This window comes from Schistocerca americana, chromosome 4, assembly GCF_021461395.2.
Source record: "Schistocerca americana isolate TAMUIC-IGC-003095 chromosome 4, iqSchAmer2.1, whole genome shotgun sequence".
Lineage (NCBI taxonomy): Eukaryota > Metazoa > Arthropoda > Insecta > Orthoptera > Acrididae > Schistocerca > Schistocerca americana.
In genome coordinates, this window is record NC_060122.1 from 40,555,230 (window position 1) to 40,568,763 (window position 13,534).

The window sequence follows — 13,534 nt, forward strand, 5'->3', positions numbered from 1 at the left end:
CGCACATGATGCGTATTGAACTGTTCTCAGTGTCGCTTGTAAAGCCGCGGCCGGCTACAGAGAAATGCGAAGATAAAAGCCACCGGCTGTCTGTCAACAGCCACGCGGCACCACGCAGCCTCAACTGCAAACTGACAAGTCATGCGGGCCCACCTTCGCCTTCTTCCACCACTGATTTCAGCATGGCAGATAAAATGGTCAACTCCTTGCTGCAAGTCTAATTGCTGAGCAGTGTCTTCTTCGTACTAGGCCTGAGAATTCCGATTATTTGTTGAATCCAAGCACGGAATAAACAATTACTGTTACATGACTTTAATATTTGATAGCCGTATTTACTAGATGAGTGCGACAACAGGGGATTACTTCATTGCATTTGTTCCCTTATTCATTCTTTCAGCAAGGCCAGTGGACCAAGGTGCCCATGGAGAGCTTCTATGATGGTTGGAGCGCAGGAGGGAGTGGAGGAAGGCAGTGGGACTGCGGAAGTAAGGAGACGGATTCTGTGTGGGTAAGTCAGCCAGTAGGAGTCTTGCTACCGAAGGTTGGAGTCAAAAACTCGGAGCATTGGATCAGACAGACAGCAAGTTTTAGATTGGCACACAGTCTGCTCCATAGTGGCAGATTCGTCTGTGAGATTGTGTTAGCAATGGTTTATTTAATTAACTTCCTATGTCTATAACGAAGCCTGGATGCTTATAATGAGCTTTTTAAGTTTCTGTTTACTCCATTTCCTTTCCTGCAATTTATGTACACTTGTTTCAACTGTCTATTTACCAGACTGGAAAATTCTGTATGATTGAAAAGTGTATTTACGTAACCACAAAATTAAGAAACACCAGTCCCGCTCGGAGGCTTCGAAACGAAACAACATAATGCATTTGAAACTCACCCCACACCGTATGTTGCTCTTCCTGGCAACCAGATCCTTCTTCAGTCCTTCAAGCAGAGCCTTGACAGCATGCTTGCTGGCGTAGTACATCGAGTACAATGGATCGAATGGCATGATATGACCAGCTATACTGAAAACAAGAAAAAGAAACAAACTTGTACTGCCTGTACTATGTGGATAAAGCTTATATACTGTGTAACTTGGCAGGATTTAACCACCAAACATGAATAATTTTGACAATTCGTATTTCATTTACTTAGTAGGGGATCGCAGTTTTTAGGGGGGCGGGAGCTATCGAATTATTAATCGTTCCTTAGTTGGTGCTGGGTAGCCTTATACTAACATTTCTGTGGAGATGCAAACTGAGAATGTAATTTTCTGACAGAAAGGCGAAAGTGGGACTTCACGGTACCTGTGATCGACATGGATGCTGCTGGGAAGCCCGTTTCATGGATCTAAAAGGAGAATGCTGATAGTTTACAGCCCAAGACAGTCGCCTCATCGTGAGGCCGGTGGAAAGGACTTCTCTTGATTGACCTGTGGTCGCTACGGAGGCTTAGGCGAGATGACGCAGAAAGCATGAGATTGTAGACATAGAATCTTACAAGTGCCACGAACAGCGTTTTTCAGCATAAGGAATGTACGTGGGATGCCTACCGCAAATGCGTGTTAACGGCCGAAAGAAGTACTTACGCGAAGTGCCATCCCGCATTTCTGCCAAAAGACACAGAAACGTATTCGGTTAGTTCAATTGCAGATGGAGGAGAGGTCATAATTTGTTCTAGAAACTTCTATTGGGCTGAACATGAGCTGTAAGAAGTTGACTGATAGCTTCTTGATGTGTAGAGTGGAAGGTACTCAATTTGTAGTCGGGGCTGTGATTGGCTGTAAGGAGAATACACACTAACGACGGGAGGTTTACTAACTGGACGCTTCTGCCGGGGGGCGTCTCTTGGTGGTGTCGGTAGGATATATTTGACTACAAAGCGATTTTGAGAGCTCTCTAGTGAGTGTCGGTGAGTGAAAAACTTAGGTGGATACCGTTTCGAGACATGGCTGGCGAGGTGTCAGAGAACTGTCTCAGCATTAGATTCGAATGTGCTGATGTTGCCACTAGGAACTGCATCATTCGTCTCTCTATGAACAGAGGTATGTACCTGTGCTTCTTCGGGGAGACGAAGTCATTACAGAGAGCTACTTTACGACGTTACATTTATGAAATGTCTCTGCTCCTGGCTTATAAGGAAGTAGAATTCTTAATTCGTCATTTCACGGAAGTGGCCTCGACCCCAGGAGGTTGCAGACGCCGTTTGACGTCCTCTGTGTAGTCAGAATTTTCAGCTACGCAAAGCACTTTGTCTCTACGACTACTGGCAGCAGTTTACAGATAATCGCTCCAGAATTGTTCTTCACAGAATTCAATTCGGCGATATACGCACCACGGCTCGGCAGATAGGCACTTTTTCAGAATACGAGCGTTCCATTTATTTGATCTCAGTGCCTTTTACTGCCAGTGCCAGTAAGTGTAGGGGCTTTCTTAACTTAGATGTTAAACAGTGTCAACCACTTAAATGTTTCTGTCGAATAAAATCTCAAATTAATATCAATGAGTAGCAGCTAACGTCCTATGCCAATGAATGATCATTTCACATTGTTTCTTCGAGAGTTGTTTTTATAATAAAAGTATTGTCAGTACCCGGATGATCTACTCTTGCTAGAATTAGACTCCAAACACCGATCTTGATCAAGTCAGAGTGGAGATTTGTCACAACTTGGGGACTAACCCAGACGGTACTCCCAGTTGGAGACTGTCAGTGGTAAGGTTAATTTAATTCACTTATTAAGCGTGATCATGCCACTGCCATCACATCATTTACTGCCATACACATAATCACACGCAATTAGAAGGGGTAGTATTGGCACTGAAGTGACAGCACTCTTATGAATACGTCTGTATTTCTCATTGTTTTCTTTCCTTAAAATACATAAACTTCAGTGTGATACTGAAGAAGTTGCAGATTCCTCCCTACCAACCATGGGAGCGAAACAGAGGATTAGGTGTGAGGAGTGTGTTTGATAGATTCGACAGGTGCAGGAACTGATACACCAGATGTGCTGTACATTTAGTTCCTCCGAGGAATTTTTCGTTGATGAGTATTACTAATGTTAGTATCAACTCTGCAGCATGTTGTTGGTCGTAACAGTGAGCAAGTGACAGTATTTAGCACTACTGGGCAGTGGTTTAGGCACATGATGAGTTAGTACACAGATATAGCAAAATGCCTGCAGCTCTACAGAGAGTAGGTTATGAAGATCTGTAGGTTACAATAATTGTATGCCTTTGTTTCTATAGTTCAAGTGAACACAAAGAAAGCACACTGCACGTCGTCAGGTCTACGCGAAGAAGTTTTAATGTCCCGTCGACATCGGGGTTACTAGGGACAAACACTAGTCCTGTTTAAAATGATCACATTAAGAAATCAATGGTGGCCTTGAAAGAATTATTCTGGCTTAGGCCTTAAAATGAACAAGAAAACCACAGGAAATTTTCATGGGGATCGCTGGACGGGGGTCAAGAATCCACACCTCCACCTTTTTTATGTACCATACCGTCTCGCGCAATTCTAATTTTCCTGTTTCCTTAGATGCATGAGAATTCTAGATGGTAGCAGAATGCTACATTACTTTCACAGACGCTGTCTTCTAAGGGGAAGCGAAAGTAGATCCGTTGTAACGACTCCTTCATTCGAGAAAACCGTGTATAATGCAAATATTTTTTTCTGACAATCAAACGTCTTATCTACTCTGGTGTCAAAAATCCAAGCAACAAACAGAAATCATGCAAGGTTGCGTTAATTTTGCAGCAGAACAATATAAACAGATGACAGTAAAGTAGAAACAATGTAAAAAATACAGAACGTAAACAACTGCACCATTTTTTCTTCGTTTTTTTTTTCAGCTTAACGCATTTTCACACACATTCCGACGACTGGTTAATGTGACTGTCCCGCTTCCATTCTCTTCACTGCAGAGAGTCTGATAGGCGACTCCTCTGTGCCACACGGCACCGTCTGTGACTGTGTACACCACGACCGCGGTTGTCGGACTACTCGACAAATACTGCCTCGTTTGATGGGTGCTCTGACGTCATCGTTGGCGTTACCGGAATGTCATCGTTCATGCAGATCACGATTGTATGGACGTCTGTTGACATTTGCTATGATTATATCGTGAATTATACAGACAACGGGGGAATAGTGGTTTAATTTTGGACACCAGTGCAAACTGTGGAGATAAGAATCAGCTTTCATGTTCGTTAATAAACACGCAAAAATACAAAAACTTCTAGCCATTCTCGAAACGTGAGACGTTGATTGGAAATTCGGCAACGAAAACGCCCAACAACAACAAAACATAATCGTAATGGATATTTTGCAACTTGCGCAGTTGTTAAATTTTTCATCGAGTGCAGATAAAACTAAAGTTCAGACGAGGTCGGCTGTCATAGACAGGACATTACCGACTGTCACTCACGCAGACACACACACACACACACACACACACACACACACACACAAATATATATATATATATATATATATACCGCCGCCCGAGCCACCACCACCACTACCATCACCACCACCACCACCATCACCATCGTCACATCAACACTACCACCAACAGTAACAGCACCAGATTAACAGTAATGATTCACAGTGGTGTCAACAGTTAAGTGAAAACGAAGACCATAAACTCTAAAAATAAAAAAACCAACTGCAAATCTTCAAGTGTTATCTTAAACTGGGTAAACACTACACAGTTTGTAACAAGTGAGGTAGTGTTTGTTCTTTTGGCAGCTATAAATATGAACCAATACCTCGAGAAAAGAGTATTCGGAAAACGGAAATCATTTTATTATTTTTCAACGACAGTACACGATATCATCACCTGTAATTCTACTGTCCGAATTGTAAAGAAAGTAGCTAGTCTTCTAATAATGAAAGGTAAATGAGGTGTAAAGCTAAACCTAACAGGAAAAGTATCACGCACGCTTATAACGCTGCACGAAAATTTGCAAGAGTGTACTTACGAGATGACATTGCTTGTGGTTTTTCAAAGCAATATTCAATTTTTATACCACGAAAAATCATTTCTAGTTATATAGCTGGGTAGATAATCTACATATCCTGAAAAAAGTATATTTAAAGATGTACATTTTTCTGCTCTGGGAATTTGGTGAGCGTAAAAAACCGAAATAGTTATGATAGGTCTCAAAGAAAAAAAAAAAAAAACAGAGTACAAGTTTACAAAAATCTGCAACCTAACAGCTAGCGTCAAATGAGGCGTAATGCAACAATTTATTTTAAGCTGTGTGGTGCCGGCCGGAGTGGCCGCGCGGTTAAAGGCGCTACAGTCTGGAACCGCACGACCGCTACGGTCGCAGGTTCGAATCCTGCCTCGGGCATGGATGTGTGTGATGTCCTTAGGTTAGTTAGGTTTAAGTAGTTCTAAGTTCTAGGGGACTTATGACCACAGCAGTTGAGTCCCATAGTGCTCAGAGCCATTTGAACCATTTAAGCTGTGTGGTAATACGAAGTTGGTTTACTAAGTGTAGTGAAAAATCAAGGGAAAAAGTTGCTCGATAAACAACTCACCTTACTTCTGGACGTTGTCTCCCATGAGGGAAACACACGTGGTCCAGCGATCTTCCAGCATTTTCATCCCATCAATAGAAATAGGTTCTGTCATACTCTTCGAAATACTCGTTGACTGCGGCTGTAACGTTTTCATTTGTTGAAAATTCCTCCCCAGCAAACTAAAATTTCTGGTTAGGGTACCGAAAAAAGTAACTTGGAGCTGAGCTTCGTGTGCAAAGCGAATGAGGAAGCAGTTCAAAGCCCAGTTACACCATTATCACTGATGTGTGGGATGGAGAATTATACTGGTGAAAGAGCACTTTTTTGTGTGCCAGCCTAGGTTTTCCTTCAGCCAACACAGTGTAAAATGATCCAGCAATGAAGCATAATAAGGTTCAGGTTCGGTTCTACATTTTCCCAGCTAATCAATGAGGAATATTCCTTGAGACTCGCAATAAACAGCACGGCACTGGAGAATTCTGAACCAATCTCATTGTACATTGGTACATACATTTGCTACATGATGAAGAGGAGTACTGTAATCCAAGAACTGTCAAGAAACTTATTACCTCCTCCCTAAGGTATCTCATGAAATGATCTTCATGTCAGAGCTATCGCAGGCGTCAGTGCAGAATTCGAGCATAGGGCGTTTTTGAGGTACCCGAGACAATGTTTCTCACACGATAGCTGATGTTGACGTTTATTGGAAGCTAAGAAGCCCAATAAAGCATCTTCCCTGACAGTCACATGCTGAATGGCTGTATTTTTAAGAATACCTCTATACAGACTCACAAGACGAAAAAGTATCACTATAGACGCTTTGAGGTCTACCTGCATATGTGGATGACGAAGCCGTCGTCGACTCCCCTGTCCAGCATGCTCTGGACGGCCTCCCTCGTGCAGACGGACAGCCCCAGGACGTTGACGTCCAGTGTGTGCTGCCACTCGGCTGTCTGTCCAGCTGGGAACACAGCATGCCACCATCATCAGTCAGCAATAAAGCGAAGGACGAGGCCTGCAGTGAAATCGTGTGTACCGTCACATCATTCGAAAAAAAAAAAGCATCATTCGAATTGCTTACGCTATTAAAGTTACTGACCCTGTATACAATGAAGCTACTCAGAACAATTTTATGTGTAGTGACAGGGCATCGTCGTTTAAGCCGATTCCGTAATCCTCGTAACAAGAAGTCGAGTGCATACTGTTGTATCTACGTCTTCACAGCCACTTTATGTCACAAGTACTATCAATTTGAGACTGTTAAGACTGTCTTCCACAGGGTCCAACCTGTAAAAGTCGGAGGGTGTCACTTCTGAACTGTGCAATGGGTAAGGGATGTTGGTCCAGTGTAAGAAGGTGCCAGATTAGCTGCCAAAGATTCGTGCGGTTTGGCATTACTATTGTGAATTTGGTTCGCTTTCTTATTCTTGTGTAATGTCTTCCGGGTAATGACGCCTTTATGCATGCGAAAGGTGAACGAGTCTCTCGCTATTTATGAACAGCGGCATTACAGAAAAATCAAGAACCGCGTCCTTATTATTCCAAAAATAGAAATAATGAATTTTTTTGCTGCTGGTTGCCTCTTACATTTGTTTAGCATTCGGAAGAAGATACGTCGCTTGTACCTCGACCTTTATTATTCTGGATTATATACAGTGTGGTCGGAAACAATCTGAAAAGCTTTTGAGGCTGTTGGAGAGTAGGCTGAGTTGAGAAATAGTTGTTAAGAAAAGAACTCGATACGTTGCTCCGTTTCCGAAATAGTAAGCACTGAATGTGCTTGAGTGCGCAAATTCAAGCGGCCCCCCAGATTCAATTAGTATCAGTTGTTATAACATGGATGCCAACTTTCGAGACTGTTCAGCCTTCGGCTCTGTTTCGATCCTTACTACCGTCCCATGATTATTTATTCTGGCGATCTCTTGCTCGGTATTCGGGAAACAAACGAACATGTTTGGCGACACTGTCTCTGGCGGTCCTCTTGAATTTGCGCGCTCAAGTTGCAACGGCCTGACTTCCATTGCCTTTTATTCGGACACGGCGCAAAGTACTGAATTATTTCTCAGCGCAACTTACCCTGCAACAGCATTAAGTGCTATTCAGACTGTTTCTGGCAACTCTGTACATTCACGTTTCATCACCGGCCAGTAGACGGGATGCAACGATATCTTTGTTGGCTTCCAATACTTGCAAACTTCTCTTTATCAGTCGCAATCCAATAGATTCACACATTCTGATAGTACAAATTTTCTTCCATTCTGCGTAATGCTTTTGGAACGCAAACAATGTTCTTTGAAAGCTCTCAGTTTTTTAAACAATTCTCTGCATAAATAGACTTTCGCCTCGCCGAGGATTTGTGTCCATGATTTTAGTTTAAAGTGTCCCACTTTTGACACCTTGAAACAGTACGTAACACTGTAATTCCTTTACTAACAAAAAAATTAATTTCATTATATTTCATGAATCTCATATTTTATTTTTCAATTTCAGTATTGCTTAAATGTTTTGAAGGAATCATCATAAATCATTTGTAACTGATGTTTTATCAGAAAGGTGCCTCAAAACCAACATGCATTAAATTTATGAATTTAAACTACAAAGAACACAGGTAAAACAAAACAAGTCGCCTGTAGTGAGAAGTTCGTAAAATAAATCAATCGTACTGTGCAGATGGAATCTGTTGCCTAATTGAAAAACGACTCAACTTAAACAAAAATCATTGAAACGAGTTCTGTAGGTTAGAAATATCTATAATACCAAAGATATGCGTAACTTTGTGTTACAAAATCAAAGTGGTTGTGCCAAACTTACACTAATGATGCGGCAGGGAATCATTCCATCGTGTAACACTGGTTAAAAATGGATAAAGGTAAGAGGGTAGATGGACAAGCGTTAGCTCGCCCTCTCGGATAAATCCAACGAGTAAAACGATGTTAACCTGGTATGTAGTCTCTCTCTCTCTCTCTCTCTCTCTCTCTCACTCACTCACTCACTCACTCACTCACTCACTCTCTCTATTTGTTTAGTCGATTCCCACTAACCATGACCCCATAAACTAAGGCACGCTAATTTCTTCTGTGCTGCATTTTCTCCTGCAGGCGTTCCAGTTTCGAATCCATTACTGCGATGACCCCGTCGATCCATCTCATCCTTGGCCGCCCATTTCTTCTGCCTCCGATCTTGCCCAGTATTACCGCCTTTTCCATCGAATGGTGTCTTCTAGTAATGACCCCAAAGTAGGACTGTTTTTTTTTTTTTTTTTTTTGTTTGTTTGTTTGTTGAGAATTATACCGTCGAAGCAACAGTCTGGTATTATCTTCTGTATTCGTACTCTTTGCAGTCCATGAAACTCTTAAGAATTTTCTTCCAATGCCACAATTCAGAGGTATATATTCCACGCCGTCCAGCCTTCTTGCGACTCAGGTCTTACGTCCGTATATCACAATTTACTATAAGGTTTTTTGTTTTAAAGTTACGTCTCTACTCCTTAAAACACTGTCGACGCTGTACCTCCCCCATCCTCAAAGCAACAACGGTTTCTTGTTTTGGTGGCTGCATTCACCAACACAGAAAATACCTCCGTTTTTTCTCCTCCTGTATGCCATGCAGTGATATATGCAGTTGCACAATTTTCGTTTCCTTGACGTTCTCCCTCGGACCAGCAGGATGTTTAACTCTCTTTCACCTTCTGCAACCAGTATGGTGTCATCTACATATGTAAGATTACTTATATCAATCTCAGCTAATTGAATTCCAGTTTATTCTTCATCATGCCCAGCATTCCTCACAGTGTCCACTGTTGAGCCAACTGACTTTCATCCTTTCCTGTCGCAAGGTTGAACTCCCCTTGGTAGCGTTGCAGGCATGTGTCATTGTAGGAGGGGGGGGGGGAGAGGGTGTAGAGGGGGAGCAGGGAACAATGGAAGAGAATCATTCTACGGTTGGGGGGGGGGGGGTGGGTTACCAACGAAGATGGGACCAAGATTTATACTGACCCACTCCTGACGAAGGTGCGTCTTAACAAGATAACATTAAAGGCCGGCAGTATGAATAAGCACCATCCACCCTGTACACAAGCAATTGACCAAAATAACTAAAATCTTACATGACATTTTAATTATTCTTCAAAAAAAGTGTTCAGATGTGTATGAAATCTTATGGGACTTAACTGCTAATGTCATCAGTCCCTAAGCTTGTACACTACATGTTGTTGTTGTTGTTGTTGTTGTTGTCTTTAGTCCTGAGACTGGTTTGATGCAGCTCTCCACGCTACTCTATCTTGTGCAAACTTCTTCATCTCCCAGTACTTACTCCAACCTAAATCCTTCTGAATCTACTTGGTGTATTCATCTCTTGGTCTCCCTCTACGATTTTTACCCTCCACGCTGACCTCCAACGTTAAATTTGTGATCCCTTGATGCCTCAGTACATGTCCTACCAACCAGACCCTTCTTATAATCAAGTTGTGCCACGAACTCCACCTCAATTCTATTCAATACCTCCTCATTAGTAATGTGATCTATCCATCTAATCTACAGCATTCTTCTGTAGCAACACATTTCGAAAGTAGCTATTCTCTTCTTGTCCAAACTATTTATCGTCCATGTTTCACTTCCATGCAAGGCTACACTCCATACAAATACTTTCAGAAACGACTTCCTGACACTTAAATTTATACTCGCTGTTAACAAATTTCTCTCCTTCAGAAACGCTTTCCTTGCCATTGCCAATCTACATTTTATATCCTCCCTACTTCGACCATCATCAGTTATATTGCTCCCCAAATAGCAAAAATCCTTTAATACTTTAAGTGTCTCATTTCCTAATCTAATTCCCTCAGCATCATCCGACTTAATTCGACTACATTCCATTATCCTCGTTTTGCTTTTGTTGATGTTCATCTTATATCTTCCTTTCAAGACGCTGTCCATTTCGTTCAGCTGCTATTCCGAGTCTTTTGCGGTCTCTGACAGAAATACAATGTCATCAGCGAACCTCAAAGTTTTTATTTCTTCTTCATGGATTTTAATACCTACTCCGAATTTTTCTTTTGTTTCCTTTACTGCTTGCTCAATACACAGATTGAATAACATCAGGGAGAGGCTGCACCCCTGTGCCACTCCTTTCCCAACAGCTTCTTCGCTTTCATGCCCCTCGACTCTTATAACTGCCATCTGGTTTCTGTACAAATTGTAAATAGCCTTTCGCTCCCTGTATTTTACCCCTGCCACCTTCAGAATTTGAAAGGGAATACTCCAGTCAACATTGTCAAAAGCCCTCTCTAAGTCTGCAAATGCTAGAAACGTAGGTTTGCCTCTCGTTAATTTATTTTCTAAGATAAGTCGTAGCGTCAGTATTCCCTCACGTGTTCCAACATTTCTACGGAATCCGAACTGATCTTCCCCGAGGTCGGCTTCTACCAGTTTTTCCATTCGTCTGTAAAGAATTCGCGTTAGTATTTTGCAGCTGTGACTTATTAAACTGATAGTTCGGTAATTTTCTCATCTGTCAACACCTGCCTTCTTTGGGATTGGAATTATTATATTCTTCTTGAGGTCTGAGGGTATTTCGCCTGTCTCATACGTCTTGCTCACCAGATGGTAGAGTTTTGTCAGGACTGGCTCTCGCAAGGCCGTCAGTAGTTCTAATGGAATGTTGTCTAATCCCGGGGCCTTATTTCTACTCAGGTGTTTCAGTGCTCTGTCAAATTCTTCACGCAGTATCGTATCTCCCATTTCATCTTCATCTACATCTTCTTCCATTTCCATAATATTGTCCTCAAGTACATCACCTTTGTATAGACCTTATATATACTCCTACCACATCTCTGCTTTCCCTTCTTTGCTTAGAACTGGGTTTCCATCTGAGCTCTTGATATTCATACAAGTAGTTCTCTTTTCTCCAAAGGTCTCTTTAATTTTCCTGTAGGCAGTATATATCTTACCCCCAGTGAGATAAGCCTCTACAGCCTTACATTTGTCCTCTAGCCATCCGTGCTTAGCCATTTTGCACTTCGTGTCGATCTCATTTTTGAGACGTTTGTATTCCTTTTTGCGTGGTTCATTTACTGCATTTTTATATTTTCTCTTCATCAATTAAATTCAATATGTCTTCTGTTACCCAAGGATTTCTACTAGCCCTCGTCTTTTTACCTACTTGATCCTCTTCTGCCTTCACTATTTCATCCCTCAGAGCTACCCATTCTTCGTCTACTGTATTTCTTTCCCCCATTCGTGACAATCGTTCCCTTATGCTCTCCCTGAAACTCTGTACAACCTGTGGTTTAGTCAGTTTATCCAGGTCCCATCTCCTTAAATTCCCACCTTTTTGCAGTTTCTTCAGTTTTAATCTACAGTTCATAACCAACAGATTGTGGTCAGAGTCCACATCTGCCCCTGGTAATGTCTTACAATTTAAAACCTGGTTCCTAAATCTCTGTCTTACCGTTATATAATCTATATGATACCTTCTAGTATCTCCAGGATTCTTCCATGTGCACAACTTTCTTTTATGATTCTTGAACCAAGTGTTAGTATGATTAAGTTATGCTCTGTGCAACATTCTACCAGACGGCTTCCTCTTTCATTTCTTACCCCCAATCCATACTCACCTACTATGTTTCCTTCTCTCCCTTTTCCTACTCTCGAATTCCAATCACCCATGACTATTAAATTTTTCGTCTCCCTTCACTACTTGAATAATTTCTTTTATCTCATCACACATTTCATCAATTTCTTCTTCATCTGCAGAGCTAGTTGGCATATAAACTTGTACTACTGTAGTAGGCGTGGGCTTCGTGTCTATCTTGGCCACAATAATGCGTTCACTATGCTGTTTGTAGTAGCTTACCCGCAATCCTATTTTTTTATTCAGTATTAAACCTACCCCTATTTGATTTTGTGTTTATAACCGTGTAGTCACCTGACCAGAAGTCTTGTTCCTCCTGCCACCGAACTTCACTAATTTCCACTATATCTAACTTTAACCTATCCATTTCCCTTGTTAAATTTTCTAACCTACCTGCCCGATTAAGGGATCTGACATTCCACGCTCCGATCCGTAGAACGCCAGTTTTCTTTCTCCTGATAACGACGTCCTCTTGAGTAGTCCCCGCCCGGAGATCCGAATGGGGGACTATTCTACCTCCTGAATATTTTACCCAAGAGGACGCCATCATCATTTAACCATACAGTAAAGCTGCGTGCCCTACACGCTGCGTAACCTAAATTATCCCAAGTACAAACCCACACACCCATGCCCGAGGGAGGACTCGAACCTCCGCCGGGAACAGCCGCACAGTCTATGACTCCAGCGCCTGAGGCCGCCGGGATTAACCGAAGCTGAATGTATAAAACATTTGATGAGCCCAGGAAGATCATAAACGCTTATGCAAACGTTTGTGGAGGATGCAGTGTCTGTCGAACGTTCGCCAAAAGAAGTCCATTCGTAAACGGTCGGCGGAATTGGGAGTTCTAAACTCTACATTACAAAATCATATCAGGAATGATTATAAGCTAAAGGCATTTAAACCTTCGTTTGCAAACGAACTGCATGGTAACAACATCCGAATAGTCATTAGGCTTGTGTGGGTGAATTCTTGATGTCTTAGCAACTCTTCCTTCAAGTGACAGATTGTTTTTCTTTGACAAGTGTGCAATATGTCGCAGTGCAAGAGACAGAAAGGTTTCTGGAGTAAAGAAAACCCATATTTTTATGACGAACTAGAACACAACCCAACACATGTCCTGACGTTGGCTGCAATGTCTGCAACCCACTTGGTAGCTCTATATTTCTTCACCTCTTCTGTGAACCACACTGCTTATGTCACCATGCAACGCGATTGGTTTATTCCGCATCTGCAAGATCGGGAACTGCTCGGGCGTATGTGGTTTCAGCAGGATAGGGCACCAGTCCATTCTGTTATCGCTGTTAGAGAATGCTTCAATGAGATATTTTATTATAAACGGACTGGATGTTGTTCTGTCCACTCGCTTGTACCTTTGGAGTG

General features: G+C 42.0%; 1 protein-coding gene across 1 annotated transcript in view; it reads right to left on the bottom strand.

The window, feature by feature from the left end:
* The window catches only part of LOC124612567 (dehydrogenase/reductase SDR family member 11-like), a 78,213-nt gene that overhangs the window by 37,920 nt on the left and 26,759 nt on the right, over positions 1–13,534 (bottom strand). Inside the window, exons 4-5 of the mRNA XM_047140849.1 lie at positions 6,358–6,487; positions 890–1,019 (exon numbers count right to left, since the gene is read on the bottom strand). Of these exons, the coding sequence (XP_046996805.1) occupies positions 890–1,019; positions 6,358–6,487 (260 nt within the window). The remainder of the gene's footprint in view (positions 1–889; positions 1,020–6,357; positions 6,488–13,534) is intronic.